Source organism: Pundamilia nyererei, unplaced genomic scaffold, assembly GCF_000239375.1.
Source record: "Pundamilia nyererei isolate P.nyererei 1_Seehausen unplaced genomic scaffold, PunNye1.0 scaffold00012, whole genome shotgun sequence".
In the NCBI taxonomy this organism is placed as follows: Eukaryota; Metazoa; Chordata; class Actinopteri; order Cichliformes; family Cichlidae; genus Pundamilia; species Pundamilia nyererei.
Genome location: NW_005187413.1, coordinates 1280852 through 1297147, shown reverse-complemented (window position 1 = coordinate 1297147; position 16296 = coordinate 1280852). Strand labels below are relative to the sequence as shown.

Here is a 16296-nt window from a genome sequence, read left to right as displayed (position 1 = left end):
AGTGATGGAATGATGGCTAACCCAGTGTTAGGGCACACTGTCCTGCTGGGAGAGGCCGATGTCAGTAGACTTCGTGTGCAATCAAATGCAGGGTGGTGGTTAGTGTCATAGTGATGTTCACATTAATTGTCTTTCTAGCTAATATGTCATAATGAGGATCAGTTCTGTTCAGTTCACCTGCTGGAAGTTTTTACCTTTACCCTAGGATATGAAAACAGACGCGCGTGCAAACACACACACACACACACACACACACACACACACACACACACACACACACACACACACACACACACACACACACACACACAGGATTTTCCCTATAAGAAAAGATTTAGTGATCTAGATCTTCAGTATGTACCTTTATACTCCTGTGTCTTCAGTCTGCTTTGGGCTGTTACAGCATATTGAAAATATTAGGTTTTGAAAAACAGAATTAAACTTCCCTTTTTAACCACAGGATCTGTATATAAAATATAAATAACAATAAAAATATTTATCAATTGTCCAATGTTAATGGATATACCAAATAGAAAACATTAAAAATGTGATAGAAACTGAGCCAGAGTGACAAAAAATACAGTTACACAATGACAAGTAGCAGCATCAGAGCGGAGGTGAGGCCTTATCAGTTTTGTGTGTGTGTTCTTGTTTGGTGGCTGCACAGATGGCACAGTGACATCACTGCTGGGCCACTCACCCTCTCTGTTAGACGTCAGCAGGAATGCCTCTGCGCAGTGATTGGTCCGTGCTCACAGGGAATTCCGATGACTCTATGTTTTGCTGAAATGTCCAGTTCGCATGCAACATCTGCCCACATAACCTCCCCAGTTTCATTTGTAGACTCCATCATGAAAATTCGATTTGCTTAGATGGATGACGATAAGGTATTCAAATGCTGTTTTCTTGGTTCAAGATATCATGTTTTACAGTACTGTACTTTAAATTTCAGTTCATGCCTTCCAGGCATTGTGTGTGAGTCATTTCTTTAACCCTCAGACCCAAGGATGTCTTTTAAGCCTCATAATTTGTGACAGCTTTAATTCTTTTCAGTGGTCCTTTATAGTGAATTCAGTAGTTCATTTCTGCATTGACGGCATCTGTAGATGCTATCTAACCACTTGTAAAAACCAGGATACACAGAAGAGCATCTCCACACCTCGACATCGACATCAGACCTTGTAGCAAATAAGCTACAGCTACAAATAGTAAATTGTGTCAGAGTGAGCAAAGCTGGACAACAGATGAATGGAAATAGGCTGAAAATATCAACTTAATTTTATGAACAGCATCCAGATCATTTAATAAGCTACATTAGTCTTTTGAACATAAATGGCTCAATGAGAGGATGCCAAGGCAAAGTTGACAACTTGAACTCCCTTCTGCTAAATTTTGCACACAGATTTCAAAGTTTCTTTTTTGAGGTGTTAAAGTGCCTAAATAAGTTCAAATAAGTTGGTATAAGAATATAGTGCATCTTTTCCCTTTTTCACATCACTGCAACTCTGCTGCTTTTTCCACCCTCGTTCGACAAGTTGTACCACAGGGAAAAAAAGAAAAAACACAGGAGAAAGATCAAAAATAAATTCATGCCTCCTGTCAGAAATTGATCTTTGATGTTTTTTTAAATGACTTGCTATAAACGACGAAAGAAGAACGGAGAAAATAGTTTTGTGAATTCACTCAAATGATCCTTACATGATCCCTGGAATGACTTTCAGTAATCAACCCTCATTTCTTCATCACCTCATTCATTGTTCCATCTTCATTTTACGATGCACCCGTAACTCATTCAACCTTTTTCTGCTCTCGTAGGCCATAAAACAAACTGAATAGTGTTTGTTCAGTAGGCTGACTGCCAAGTGTGTAGCAAGACAGATAGTAGAAAGAGAAAGAGAGATAGGAGAATGGATGACCCTGCAGTATGAGGTGAGAGCTGATGTAGAAACTTGGCAGGAACAGAAAAGAGTGTAATCTAGTGTAAGTTGTTGAGTCATTGGAATCTGTTCAGTAACTGGTTCAGGTTCATCTGGCTGGAAGTCACTCAATGATCAAGAGGCTGACAGCTGACAGCCACAGATCAAAGGGCAGAGCTGAGCCTTTAATGTCGACTGTGACAAGTTTAGTGCATTTTCAAGTTTACCCTCATTTTAGCCTCACCCAATCAAGTCTCAAGTCCTCCTGTGCATCTAAGTTAGGCTTTCAAACAACAAGACCAAGTGGGTCTTAATTAAATTCAGATAAATTCAAGCATCAAATCAGTCTAGGTTATTGTATTTGGCCATGAAATCTTAGAAACATGGTGTCCAACCAAATGCTCACCCTAGATGACATTACCTTATTCGTCAGTAAAACTGTGAGGAATATTTTCTCATCAGTTTTGACCAGGATATGTCCTTCAAGGAAATATGTAAGATTGCTTTCTATCATTAGAGCAATGTTCAAAAACTTAGAAACATCCTGTCCAAGAGTGACATTGGAAAATTGATCCATGCATTTGTCACTTCAAGGCTGGACAATTGTAAGCCCTTCCTATCTTGCTGTTCTAAAAGCCTTCAGTTAATACACAATGCCACAAGAGTACTAACAGGGCCTAACAGAAATGAATGCAGATTTAAGGTGCCTCTGCAGTGGTTTCACGTTACACAATTTAAATACAATTTTTTTGAAATGTTTTATCCAAACATTTTTTTAAATTAATTTCAAACATGCACAGGTGAAGCGTGTAAATACAGATATGTTCATGTCAAGTCTCACAGTTTTTGAGATCAAGTCTCAAAGCGTGTCTTACTTGTAGACAGGCGTTTCTGAATGTGTGTTATTGCTACTTGTATTACATAAATGTCTGAATAATTGATGACATTGTAAATAATTACAAATGTTTATAGTCTAACCATGCATGGTGGATGCCTTAAAACTGCATTCTTTCTATTGGTCAGCAAGGATCACTTTTCAGGTTGCAAAAAGATATTCAGTTGTGCATTTGGTTTTAAAACATCAAGATGGCAATGACCAAAATGTTCATTTTGAGCCTTCAAGTTGATTTAGGGGCTCAAGTTAATTTGAGGAATGAATGCATATTTTGTTTGTTTACTTGTTTTGTCATGTTTTTGTTTTCTTTATAATGGAGAGTGCAAAAGGCCCGTCGGAGCCACCTCAACAGGCAAGGTGGTCTTCCGCAGGGAATTCTCATCCGCCATCAGGCCTTCCTGGCTTTGGTGATCCTGACACTGGTACTTTTTAAAAACTGAAAACAGACAAACACATTTCCAGCCAAAACACTCAGGGCGCTTTCTGCAGCTTAATTTAAAAGACCCAAATGAAAACCTTAATAGCAAGGATAGTGAATGTCAAACAGCAGAGCACCAAAGTGAGGAAACCCAACCGTTAAACTGTCTTAAAACCTGCGCAGGCATTTTATTTACAACATATTTTCACAGTGCCATCATGCAGCAGACACAGCATGTTCAGAGTATCTCACGTTTTTACTAATATGCAAAGTCCAAAAAATAACATTTTTACAAAAAGTCTGACACACTTCCTCCTTTCTGTGCTTTCATGTATTTTCAACAAATACAAACAACACAATCAAAAGGCCTGAGTCTCCCTGGTGGACGAGATCAGTGAACACTGACCCCTTAAACACTAATAACTAGAAATGAAGTAAATCTAACAATCATAACCATGATGTGGCCATTGAGCCTTGAACTCTAATTCAAGTGCGCCATCTGCTGGATAAATATTTACAGCAACTTAACTCTGCAGATGAAAATAAAATGTGTTTCAAGAGTCACACAACATTTAAAAGTTATGATAATTTTTTTGCTAATTTGGATGCCACATGATGACAGTAGGATCATATTTGTGTTTAAATATCACAAAACCAATCATCCATGTTGCAGAGTACCTTCTGTCAGATCAATGTTTCAGCCTGAATCAAAGTACAGTCAACAGATCTGCTGCATGATGCTATCACATCAGCATGGAACTGGAGCTAATCTAAGGGATGTTCCCAGCAGCTTTTTGAAATGTGCATATAAACCAAATCTTGTATGTGTACAAAGTGTCTGTGCATGTGTGTGTGTGTCTGTGTGGTGGATGAATGTGTGTCAAAGGCTCCTTTCTTGCAAAAACAAAAAAAGGAAAGCCTCCAACAATTACTAAATACAAAATAAATAAGCAGACGAGACTCGGGTGAATTTATAAAACTTTTTATTTGTTTTTTTTTAATCGAAGGCTAACTGAAATGTGTCTGATTCATGTTCTGTGACAACAACAATAAACCATTGTCTTGTGTTTGTAACAGAAAAGAAAATAACAACATAGCAAACCCAGCAACACATAGACCATCCAATATAAATTAAAATAAACTGTCTTAATACACAAATAAGCAGTTATTATCACTGAGAATAAGCAGGCCTCTATATAAGTGCATGAGCCATGCTGTGACAGATAACAGATTGAAGTTAAACCCTCAGCTCCATGTTCATTCTTTTTATGAACCCAGTGCTACGTTTGAGTGATGGGAAACCCAGCATTGCAGAGAACAGATCGGAGTTCCCACATTTTTATCTGACATCTGGTCCTGAGTGAAGATTTCACTCCAAAGCTGCTGATTACTTGTGTGCAGTTTTACTTCCCTGGACACAATCGCAGCATTTTATCATGCCTTTCTAAAACATCTGCACCAGCTGCACGTAGGAATCCTTACCAGAACAAACTGGTCTATTGTACAAGCCCCACAGTTTACATGCTTGCAGGATAAAACTCAAGGACAGGTGGAAGACTTCTACAATAGTCACTGCGGTGTAAGATACAGAGGCTTATTTAAATATGAACACATAACATAACTGCGAACAAGAGTGCTTTTGTATACTTTTTCTTCGACATTGTCAGAGGAAAGGCGCCACACAGCGCTGATTAAAAGAGCAGAGCAAGCAGAGAAAAATGCGATGATACAGAAATATGAAGGGAGAAAATGGTTTGCTTGTATGCCGTCCGCCAGTCTACTTGTGTTACTTAAATCATCCTTTCTTTTAAAACTGATCAAACATGTAGCAAAAACTGGAGGAAAAAAAAAGATTTTTCTCCAAAATCGAAAACAAAAAGTTCAAGCTTGACTGAACGTTTTTTTCTTTACAGTGGTTTCGTCTTTGGAGATGTCTTAAATAATGTCACATATGAATCTGGACGGTGTGGTGTGTGATTCTTTGCAAGCAGTCAGAAATGTTAAAAGCAAATACTGCGTCTCATTAAATTTCTGAAGAAAAGCATTAATTTCAGCTGGTTTTAGTTATAGTTCCAAACATATAGAGCAGCAATAGCAACAGTAATGTGAAAGACACTTTTCTGTTTGTTTTCACAAATTTAGCTTCTAATGTCGTGATTATAGAAGTCCAGCTTTACCAGGAAAAAGAAAAGGGAAGAGAAGTTGGAATGATAACATAAAAACAATAGAAGCAACCACACAGGATTTGCAGATATCTGCTTTTCCACATGTTATTTGTTTGTAGTATTTTAAGGACTTTTGGTCCATTTTAGCTTAGAAACACTGACTGTTTTTTTTCCCCTCCATTTTTTTTTCTTGGCCTGACTGGGCTTCCATATGTCACGGCTGTAACGTGTTAAGATTTTGTGCTGTCCGAGGTTTTACGTTGAAAGGCAACAGTAAAGGATTTTTTTAAGTGTAAGTCTCCGATCATGCTGGACACCAGAAGGCACACATCTAGACACTGGGTCGAGTAAGGAGACGCAATGATTAGTGGGTTACGAGGACTAGGTGCTTACATGAAGATTTATACTTGGAACTTATAAGTGCGTGATACAAATGTGCTCAAAAAGGTTCCAATAAAAGGGAACTTTAGCTAGCTTTAACATAAGCTCATCTCAAGGGATGTTGATGGGGATCTGTGGCGTCGATCCCCCGCACCAATCGCACCGATTTGCTCTTCAGACAGCTGCACACTGACAACTTTAAACTTTAAAAAAGGGCACTTAAAAGCAGAAGTACATTTTCTTGTATTTACACATCCTCCCCAGAAATCTGCAGTTTTTGTGTGTTAGGTAGTTTTACACTCTCGATGTTTACAAAATGAAAAAAAAAAAAACCAAACACATTTTTTAATGATATGAACCTTTGAATTGAAGTTAAATCTTTTTGTTCTCAAGTGAATAAACATCATCAGCAACAACAACAACAACAACAACAACAATAAAAAAAACTGACATTTAGCACACTACGTTAAAATATGACTAATATCATCAAAAAGGCAAATAGTAGGTGTATTGCAACGATCTTTGCGGTGTCACTACCAAAAACATCTTTCTTCATCACCATCATCATCACCAACAACAACAATCTCATCACCATCATCTATTCATCGTCATCATCTGAGACAGTGTGGCCTGGGATGATTGACAGCCCAAACTAGCCACTCACATTTTGCCCGTCTCAGCGCAGGCAGGCACACTTGTACGACATAGCAACAATAACAAACAACGAACGTTTCCAAGGAGACTCAAAGACCGCTGACCCAGCGGCAGCGAGGGCCGGTTCTGAAAGGAGCTCTGTCATTGGACAGCGGCCATCTCTAGGGAACAGGAAGAGCTCGTTCAGACAGGAAGAGGGAGAGGGAGGGGAGAGGCAATCAAGGTGTGTGAAATAAATGTTTTTGCTACCTTGTGTGGTCCGCAATAACAAAAACCTCAGTGTGTGTGCGTGTGTGTTTATTGTGTGTGTGTGTCTGTGTGTGTGTGAGGCGTTTGGTTCTTCGGTGAGTTTGTTTAGTCTGCTCTGTGTGTGCCTTTATGTGTTTAGTTTTTGTCTAGACAGCTGGAGGTCTTTCCCAGGGCAGGTGGGTGTACATTAACTGCACACACGCACACACACACAGTGATCTCCTAACACTTTCAGTATCTCCACGATGGATTAAAGCAACAAAAACTATGTGATCTGAGCATTGATTGGTTTAATATCTCTCTTTTATGTGATTCAAATCGAACTGAATTTTAAAAAGAAACATAAATAAATAGAATTGAGAGTTAAAGAAAAGCTCACAAACACTGGTGAACAAGTACAACTGCATGTAAACACACCAGTCTTTAGATGTAGGCAGCGCTAGGGTATTAGCAGCTGTGTATAAATGTGTGATCTGTTCTTCCTGTCAGCCTCCAAATGACTTTTCCCTCTTTCTCCTCCTGTCTTATTTTGTATTGTCAGCCAGCCCGGGTTTTCCCCTGAAATAAGAGATTGATTCTACACATTTTTCCAACTTCCTTATACATTTTTTAAGTTCCTATCACTAATATTTGTGGTCAGAGCCTGGCCAGCCTTCTCATACCCGCTGCAAGCCCTCTGGTGCAGGAAAGGAAACCATTTAAGGAAACAACTCTGTTCAAAAACAAGTATGAAAGAGAAAAATAGTTCAAAGTACCTTAGGACTGAGAACCAGGCTGCTAACCTCATTACAAGATCAAAGATTATTATTATTATTATTATTATTACAATAATTTTTTTTAAATGAGCCAATCATCTTTCTTTTGGGGCTACAGAGAGCTACAGACTTTAAAGATGATGGGAGGGCAAATCTTTTTTCTCACTTTTTGTCTTTACTTTTTGAGAGGAATTCAGTGTTTTCAGATTTAGTAGTTTGCCGAGTAATGCTACAAGATATTTTGAAGATCTTTCTAACATCATCAAAGACTTTTCTAATCAGCTAGAAGAGTCTTTTCAATCTGTTTTATGATTTGAAATGTTATAGTTTGCTATAGAACACAAGACTGCATCATTGCGATGATAAAATGACGAGAAACAAGACTAGCATAAACACATCCAATCCATCTATAAAGCTGTAAACGTTTAGTTTGTATCCAGCAACTTAAAATAAGAGTTTACATTAATATCAAATTTACACAGTTTTCTATGGGTTTTTTTTGGGAGACACTCATTTTTGAAGTTTTTGGATGTGGAAATGTCACCGTTCTATTTAATGGAATAGAACTGAATGGCATTTACTATGAAGAGCTCAAAGCACCAAAAATTACATCTGAAATATTCTGCAGCAATGCCTCTTTCAAAAATTGTGAAGCTGTTAATCAAAAAACATCCACCAACATTTTTGTGAGCAGTTTCATGCAGGAAATATCTTCTTCAAACCAAAAGACACCCTCGCACCTGTGCAGCTACCTGATGTTACAGGTCAAATGAGGGACATCCATTCAATCTCCCACCAGCAAGAGCCTTTCATCATACGCACATGGTTGCTTTCTTCTGCACATGGACATTTTTCAAAATTGCGGATCGGTACAAACTAAAGAGTTCCTGCATGAAATGGCTCACTGTAAGGTTTGTGGATTTTTAAATTTTTTATTTTTTGAATAAACAGGTCACAATTTCTGGAAAGAGAAACTGCTGCCGTCTTTTTCACATTTTGGCACTTTAAACACCCCAAGCAGAAATTGCCATTTACTTACATTATATTAAAGAGAACACAGGCATCGCTGTAGCTGATTTCTCCAGAACTGGGCAATTCACACACCAGTTCAACACAATCCAGTTGGATAGGAATGAATACAAAAAAATTGGGAAAATGCATAAATTTACCTTTGGGCCAAACTGTCCCTGTAAACAAGGTTTATACTGGGGAACAAGTTCAGCAGATTGAATTCTTTTTATCACGATAGTTGATAGATGCTGCTGTGACTCACCATGGAAGGAAAGTACAGACAAAAAATGAAAGATTCACCATATGAGATTATAAAATGTATTGTTTTAGCCTTCAGACTGTCTCTCAGGAGATTTGGCTACAGTTTGGTTCAGTCCCTGAAGAGGGCGCTGTTGCATAAAGGCTGGACACTAGAGGGCGCTGATTTTGTCTGGATCAAGCAGCAGCTTTAAATACAAAAACTACAAATACTGATCAAGTAGCTCAATCAGCTACCTAATGCAACTCTATTAATTCTGCACTCTTAATGAGATGACACAAGACGGGCTGCTATTAACACTCGTGCCACTTTTCAACACTTCAGTGTGTCTAGTTTCAACAACCAGCCTTGTGCTGCATTCAACACTCAAAGAGTTTGAGTCCAAAGCTTAAAAGAATGAGTTTATAAACAAGAAAATTAAAAAATTTCTCCTAATTATAGAATATATTTGTTAAAGTACATGTTCAGCTGGTTTTATGGAGACCTGTGGAAGGATAGTTGAGGATTTAAAGTCCGTATGTCTTAAACTTCTTCAATCTCAAAATGATAAATAAAGTTGTTTTTTATTCCAGTAAATGTTAAAAGCTTTGGTCCACAACTCTTTGCATCTCTTTAAAAGCGCATCACTAGTAGTTGGAGAATCTAAATCTGAATCTAAAAACCTAAAAGGTTCTACCGTTGTGTTTAAGCTTTATTGGTTGGTTGGTCGGCGCTGGCTGACAGAAGATTGTTGTCTCTTTCCTGGTGCAATAAAGTGCTCAGAGTGGCCTGCAAGAGAGAAAAACTTAGAGAGCAGAGTGTATACATGGGTTGAAAACGTGGGAGAGATTCTATAATTCAATGGAACCAGAGGTACGTGACCAGAAAATTTGGTCTTTTGGGTGCATGGGTGACCAAAGTGGTGCACAGTCAGTGCATCAGATATTCAGGACCTGCTGGGCGACTGGCTTCCTTCCTGAGTAATACACTACAAGGGGGGTGTCATTGGTTTGTTTTCTCTCTTCTCATTCAATGAATAAAAATATCTGACATTCAAATAAAATAACAGGATTAAAAACTAAGTCTACGACATCCTACTCTAGTTAACATCTATTGTTACATTAGACTGTCTCGATTAGTCCAGACATTTGTTGTGTCTGGTTAACATGAATAAACTCTAATGTGCTTCGCTTGTTTGGTCGAGGTAGTAATAGCCAGCTTTGGGATTGGCTAATGATTCGGCCAATAGGATGAGAGAGAGTTAAGACTTTCTGATTGGACCCACAGGTTGGATGCTGACTTGTGGATGGCTCGTGGGACTCAGACATTTGCATAAACCAACGATTATTTATTCATTTTTATCAATGGTACAGTAACGGTTAATCCGAGTCCGTTGGGCCAAAGTCAGAACCTCCCCTTACATTTATCATGATAGCAGCTGCTGTGCACCGCTCGGTCTGAGCCTCACTCACCATGTTCTTGCTTCTCTCTTGTTTTTATGCCGCAATAGACAGAGCTCCTTCAAAATAAAAGTCCCAAAAACGTTCCATTGGCGCATACTAAAAAATAGTGCAATTCTTTTCAGCAATTATATAAATAACTTTAAATTCGTGCTTTTCACTCTAGGTTTGCATACATGTGTCTGTATATATGCTCCATGTGTGACGTATATACACGTCAACATGTACGTTGCAAAAGGTGAAAAGTTGGCACCCCAACCGATTACTGATGTTTGTATCTTTTTTTTCTAAAACTAGACAACAAATAAAATAAAAAAAACACTAAACAAAAGCAACACAAAAAATGTACTCATAGGAATCCATCAAGTATAGAAAAATACCCAAACTTTCCCTACTTTCTGTCTCTTTTCGATCATATTGCGGATTATTCTTTTTTCCGGTGAACAGTCTTGAACTTTGTGCAAGCGTTCTTTAAAAAAAAGAACATACTTTTTTTTTAAAAAGGAAAAAAAAGAAACAAGCATTTCAGTGGCAACTCCTGCATCGCTTAGGAAATGTAAGGCAGAACTTTTAGCCTTGTGCTACAACTCGCGGAATAAGCGAGTGTGCTAAAATGTCCCAGCGATGTGGCTAAAGCCTGGTGCAGAAGTGGAGTTTTGAATATGGACTAAATGGACACAAGCAGCGTGGTGGTGGGGGATTATCACATTTAAAAAAAAGAAATCCTACAAATGGAAGAACCAAAAAGATTGTAACATTTCGCCATTTGCTTGGATAGGAATTTTCATGGATGTGTGAATAAGATAAAGAAAAAGTTCAACGGAAAAAACAGACCAAGTAAATATTCATTGTGAAAGGTGATTACGCACATCAGTCTGACAGAAGAGAGATGAGGAGGACTTGTTAAGGGAAAGAATCATCTGCTTCCATCTCATTCCCTTCTAAATCTTCCTCTCTTTTCTGACATCAATGGTTCATCAGAAGACATGAAGTAGGAAGCTGCAGAACAGGATGTGCCAGATGTTCATGCGACTGTGCTCTGCAGGAGCAATGTGGTTCTGGGTTATCTTACCCAGAGAAGCCAGTGGGGAAACTGCAAAACTGACCTGCAACAACTAAAACTAACCAGCTCTTAAACCCTTCAGAGTGGATTTTAACAACTTCGTGACTTTTCATCATTCTCCACTGGTCATTACTCCAGTGGTGAGCAGATGTAATCCCGGTTTTCTCACTGGAAGCAGAGAGCAGCACTGTCACACCTGCTGGGGTTTCTGGGATTTCTCCTTTGTATTCCTTGTGTTCCTGTTGTCCACACTTCCTTGCTGTTGATGCGGAGGTCGGAGCAGGCCTTGTATGAGCGAGGCAGGTGGTGCTTGTGAGGATATCACAGTCCGATTGTTATGGCTGGAGGTTACAGATGTTGGGTGGTAGTAGTGCCCAATCACCTCGCTGTAGGCTGGAGGAGCTCCTTCCACTCGAGAGCCCTGCTTCTGATGCCTGGACAAAGCCTCCTGGGCTTCCAACACACTGATGCCTGAATGGACACTTGGAGGGGGGGCCTGCAGTCTGAGAGCAAAATAAATGAATGAATAAATAACACTGATGAAGACAAGATGATGGCAGATAAAAAATGATTTGTTGTAGGTTTTCAGCTAATCAAATTTCTGCATTTAAAACCTTATAATGCATCATAATTACAGAAAATGAAACATAATTAAACATTAGGCTGTGAAGAGAGGATGTCTAAAGCTTTTAGTCTCTTTCTCCTTTACTGTGCAGTACATCTAGTCACAGTTAGTACAAAGTTGGTACAAAGAACATAAACATTTCTATGACGCCTTTTATAAGCTGGATAAGTCTCTGATAAAAATCCTTAACACAGGAATTAGTCAACACAACGACAAGTGAGTGATCCAAAACACAATAACGGACCACAGACTTGCTCATTGTTACCTGGCCTGCAGACAGGAGTTGGATGGATCGAGAGGGTGGGAGTCGAATACTGTTCGGTTGGGTGGCGCTCTGACCGACTCGCGGTTCAGCTCCATCTGCTGCTCGGGGTCTCTGAGCTGCAGGGTGCAGGGCCCCTGGTACGGCGGGGGCTCCTCTCCATCTGAGAGGGAGATGGTGGGGGGAAGATCGATGAGGCTCTGAGGCAGGTAGGGATAAGTTGGCTGAAAGCGACTTGGGGCGTATGTGTGCTGGAAGCGCTGGGGCTGCAGCGGAGGCTGGGAGTGGCTGTGCTGTACTTCCCGCTGTATATAGGAAGAGCCCCCTCTCTCTGGGGGGTGGGTGTTATACACCTGGTGCTGTGTGAGGAGAGATATTTAATTACTGCTGTGCCTCTAACTAATGTTGGTTTAAATGAATTTTGTACTAAATCAAACTCAAAGACCACCACTGGTTGAAGCAGCACTCACCTCATTTAGACCACTGTTTGTGCCTGTTCCCTCAGAGGACCACAGACTTCCCTCCTGTGTGCAAAAAAGTCAATTTATGTAATTAAATAATAAAAATAATTCTTAATTTTTTTTCGCAGTTTGCATCTCTATTAGCAAAGAACAGCAGTAAGCAAAAGAAAATGTGGAGAAGAAGAGCATGAGAATGTCTGCATGGTGTAAACACTCAGTAGGCAGGGAAGCAGGTCTTGTGGTTGGCGCATTAGCCACTCATCTGCTGGCTGACCTCAAACCACATTTAGCACTATTTAAAAGTATAATTTATTCCTCTGATTTGTAATAGTTCAAATGTCAATAAAATTGAGCTGGTTAAGACATAGATACTAGAACGGGAATATACACTGCTGCTAATAATGATTTCAACACCGCTGTGTAATTTTTAGAGATGAGTGGTTGTAACTTCCTGTCATATATTAGTTCTTGTTTTAAACACTGTCACAAAGACTTTCCACTGCGATCGCCTTTCCCCAAACATAGAACATGAGACTTGGTACTGATACACTTCTTATTGTTTGCTCAAACTTTACTGGATGGACGGATGGATGAGTGCGTGTTATTTATTAGAGGACTCTGTTTATAGAAACCTGTCTGCAAAAGTGTGAAGCTAACTATGATCCCTGCTATTAAATTATTTTTAAATCTAGGTTATACTGCCTAATACTGTCTTCTCCAGTAAAACGTTGTACCTTTTACCCTGTGTTTGACCTTTTCCTACAGTTAATATATGAGCTGTATTGTGTAATGTATGTGCATAATTTAACACTGTAAGCTTCACATTCAGTTAACAAAGTAAAAAAAATTTCTGTGCTCATTTAAAATCAGCAGCACATATAGTTTGGTACAACATTGCCCAACACAAGTATGACTAAAAACGTTGAAATTAAGAGTGTACATGAATCTATAATGGACTGAACAATACGTAGAGCTCAAGCTGATTTTTAGAGGGTGTCTCGATGCCTTCGGTGTCACCGCTTGTAGTGAGGAGAAGACAAAAGTAGTTCTTTGCTTCTTTTAAAAAAAGTCTGAGAGGAACTTTTCCAACTTTTGTAAAAAAAAAAACAAACTCTCTCTGGTGACAGTTTTCTTGCCTGCTTGTCTGGCTGCATGTGTGTCACCATGTCTGTTTGCTAATCCAAATTAACTAGGACACTATGACTCCCCTGAGCTTATAAGGAGCTCTATGTGTGTGTGTATGTGCATGTTTGTGCTTCATTCTTTACTCATATTTTAAACTGAAACTGAAGCCACACAGATACACACACACACAGTGATTCAGTGGAAGGTGATTCAGGCAGCACTAGTGAAGTCATATGTTTGAGGAAGCCTCAGGTGTAAGTCGGTGCGTGTTCTTCAAATAGACATCGGCAAGTCGCCATGGCCCTTAATGAAGAAATGAGTCAGTGCGTTAGCGTTAGCCTGCAGCACAGTTTAATCACTGTGATCACATGCGGCCAGTTGGCACGCCTCTGAAACTGCTTTTATTGTGAAACTGTCTGAAACAGATGCTAACTTCCTCCAGGAAGTCTGTTTATAAAGATGAATGACTGTAACTATAAAAGGTCAGCGTGGTTGAGGGGTTTGTTATATGTTTTATCTATTTGTCTTTATAAATCATTTCGTTCATTTTTCATATATTTCTTTAACTCTCTCTCTCTCTCCCTACATATATCTTGTTCATAACCTTGCAAAGTTGGATAGCTTTACTGGAAAATAAAATTTCACCTGTCGAGACACTAACTTTATTCCATGTCTTAAACAGACTGTGCTATTTTATTTCTTCAATTAATGAATTCATTTATCTTACATAACATCTGCCACCATTTACAACTTTTCATTTTCTGTTTGCTCCACATATTCAAACCGACTTTATCTGTCTCTGACACAGAAACACGTGTATGTTTAAGCTATGTAAAGGCACTATGGAAAAATGAGCGGTGTAGTGATGCAGTAGGTAAGCAAAGTTGCCACTCATCTCACCAATCTGAGCCATGGTCTGAGTAACTCTCATCACTCAGGCGACTCACACATGGACTCTATACTCTGACCGAGCCCTTTGCACTACTTTCAAGCACTTTGTTCTCCAATGTCTGCCTTTCTACTGTTTTGTAAATGTTTCTCCTGCTTGTTATTTATTCCTCCTGTCTTATCATTTATATTTAATTCCTGCACAAAGCACCCATAATTTCATTGTACATGTACAATGACAATAAAGGGCTATTCTATTCTATTCTATTCTATTCTATAGTCTGGATACAAGTGCACATTTTGGTGTATTGAGGTTGAATAAAATGAATTTCTTTGAAATGAAAGAAAACAGTGAATTACAGGCCTTAAAATACATTTTCTCTTCTTTGCTCGGTGTGTCAGAACTGTGTTACCTTTTTAGCAGCAACATGTATGTAAACCCAACTGAATAAAAAGTCTTTCACACATAATGAATGAGCTACTGTAAGTGCATAGCTTGGGCAACACATCATCATGCAGTCCTGGCATAAGTCTGACTTACGTTGGCCAGTGGCAGGTGTCTCCTGCGTGTAGGGGTGTGCCTGGAGAGAAGGGAGCGTGCTGATAGGCGGTAGTGGTTGAGAAGACAGGTGATGACCACCACCATCACCATCATGACTATTACGATCACCAGAATCTGGACGAACTCCAGCTGGGCTGCAGTGACAGAGAAACAAAGACTGACATAAGTACGAGTCTCAAGAAAGCAGAAAACAGTCCTCTGTGGCTCTTCGTACAATAACCCTGATGATGGTACAGTCGCATTAACACCGTTAGGTCAGGCCTTGCAAGGACATGAAAAGTGTATGATGACATCTGCCTATTTTGCATTATATTTGAAGATCTAATATTTCTATTTATTTATTTATTGGAAAATTCAATCATTGTCAGAGACTTTTTAGATGGCCAAAGGCCTCATCCCCTGTATAGTTGCCTCAGATAACATAATCACCATCCTCTTATTACGTTTTAGGGCAATAACAGATCACGGCTCTCTAGTCTCATTCCAAGCAACAATAAATACACATTTCAAAAGTTCAGGGCTTTCACAGAAACAAAACACTGTTGTTTGCCTACTGGTGGTGGTCCGAGGGCCCGGTGGCGCCTGTGTCCGGCAGCCTCGCCTCTGTCAGTGCGCCCCAGGGCAGCTGTGGCTACAATGTAGCTTGCTATCGCCAGTGTGTGAATGTGTGTGTGAATGGGTGGATGACTGAATGTAGTGTAAAGCGCTTTGGGGTCCTATGGACTAGAAAAGCGCTATACAAATGCAGGCCATTTGTACATCCTGATTTAGTTATTCAACTCAAATACTAATGATAATAATAACAAAATAACTCATGGCTGGATTTGAAAAATAGTATTGTCCATTTAATCATTGGGGATGTTGGTAGTTGAGGTCAAACAACATGGAGAGAGCTAAAGTACATGAAACAGTATTGCAACATATACCCAATAATTACTGTGTAAAATATATGAGTTCATCATCTTTTTTGGTTTTTTAGTACTACTTGGAGTGCTTCATCACATTCGTGGTTAAAAATGACTTCAACAAATAGGAAAACACACATTTAAAGCAGGCTGGTATAATTGATGTTATTAGAAGAAAAAACAGAGAAAGATATAGTTCTCATGTCAGGTCAGGGTGTCACACACACACACACACACACACACACACACACACACACACACAC

The 16296-nt window shown here is 39.2% G+C and overlaps 1 protein-coding gene across 2 annotated transcripts in view; it reads right to left on the bottom strand.

The window, feature by feature from the left end:
* Positions 1–4195: 4195 nt before the first annotated feature.
* The window catches only part of pmepa1 (prostate transmembrane protein, androgen induced 1), a 40859-nt gene continuing 28758 nt past the window's right edge, over positions 4196–16296 (bottom strand). For both annotated transcript variants that reach the window (XM_005724384.2, XM_005724385.2), the window contains exons 2-5: positions 15108–15262; positions 12563–12616; positions 12096–12451; positions 4196–11708 (exon numbers count right to left, since the gene is read on the bottom strand). In XM_005724384.2, the coding sequence (XP_005724441.1) occupies positions 11396–11708; positions 12096–12451; positions 12563–12616; positions 15108–15262 (878 nt within the window). In that variant the 3' untranslated portion in view covers positions 4196–11395. The remainder of the gene's footprint in view (positions 11709–12095; positions 12452–12562; positions 12617–15107; positions 15263–16296) is intronic.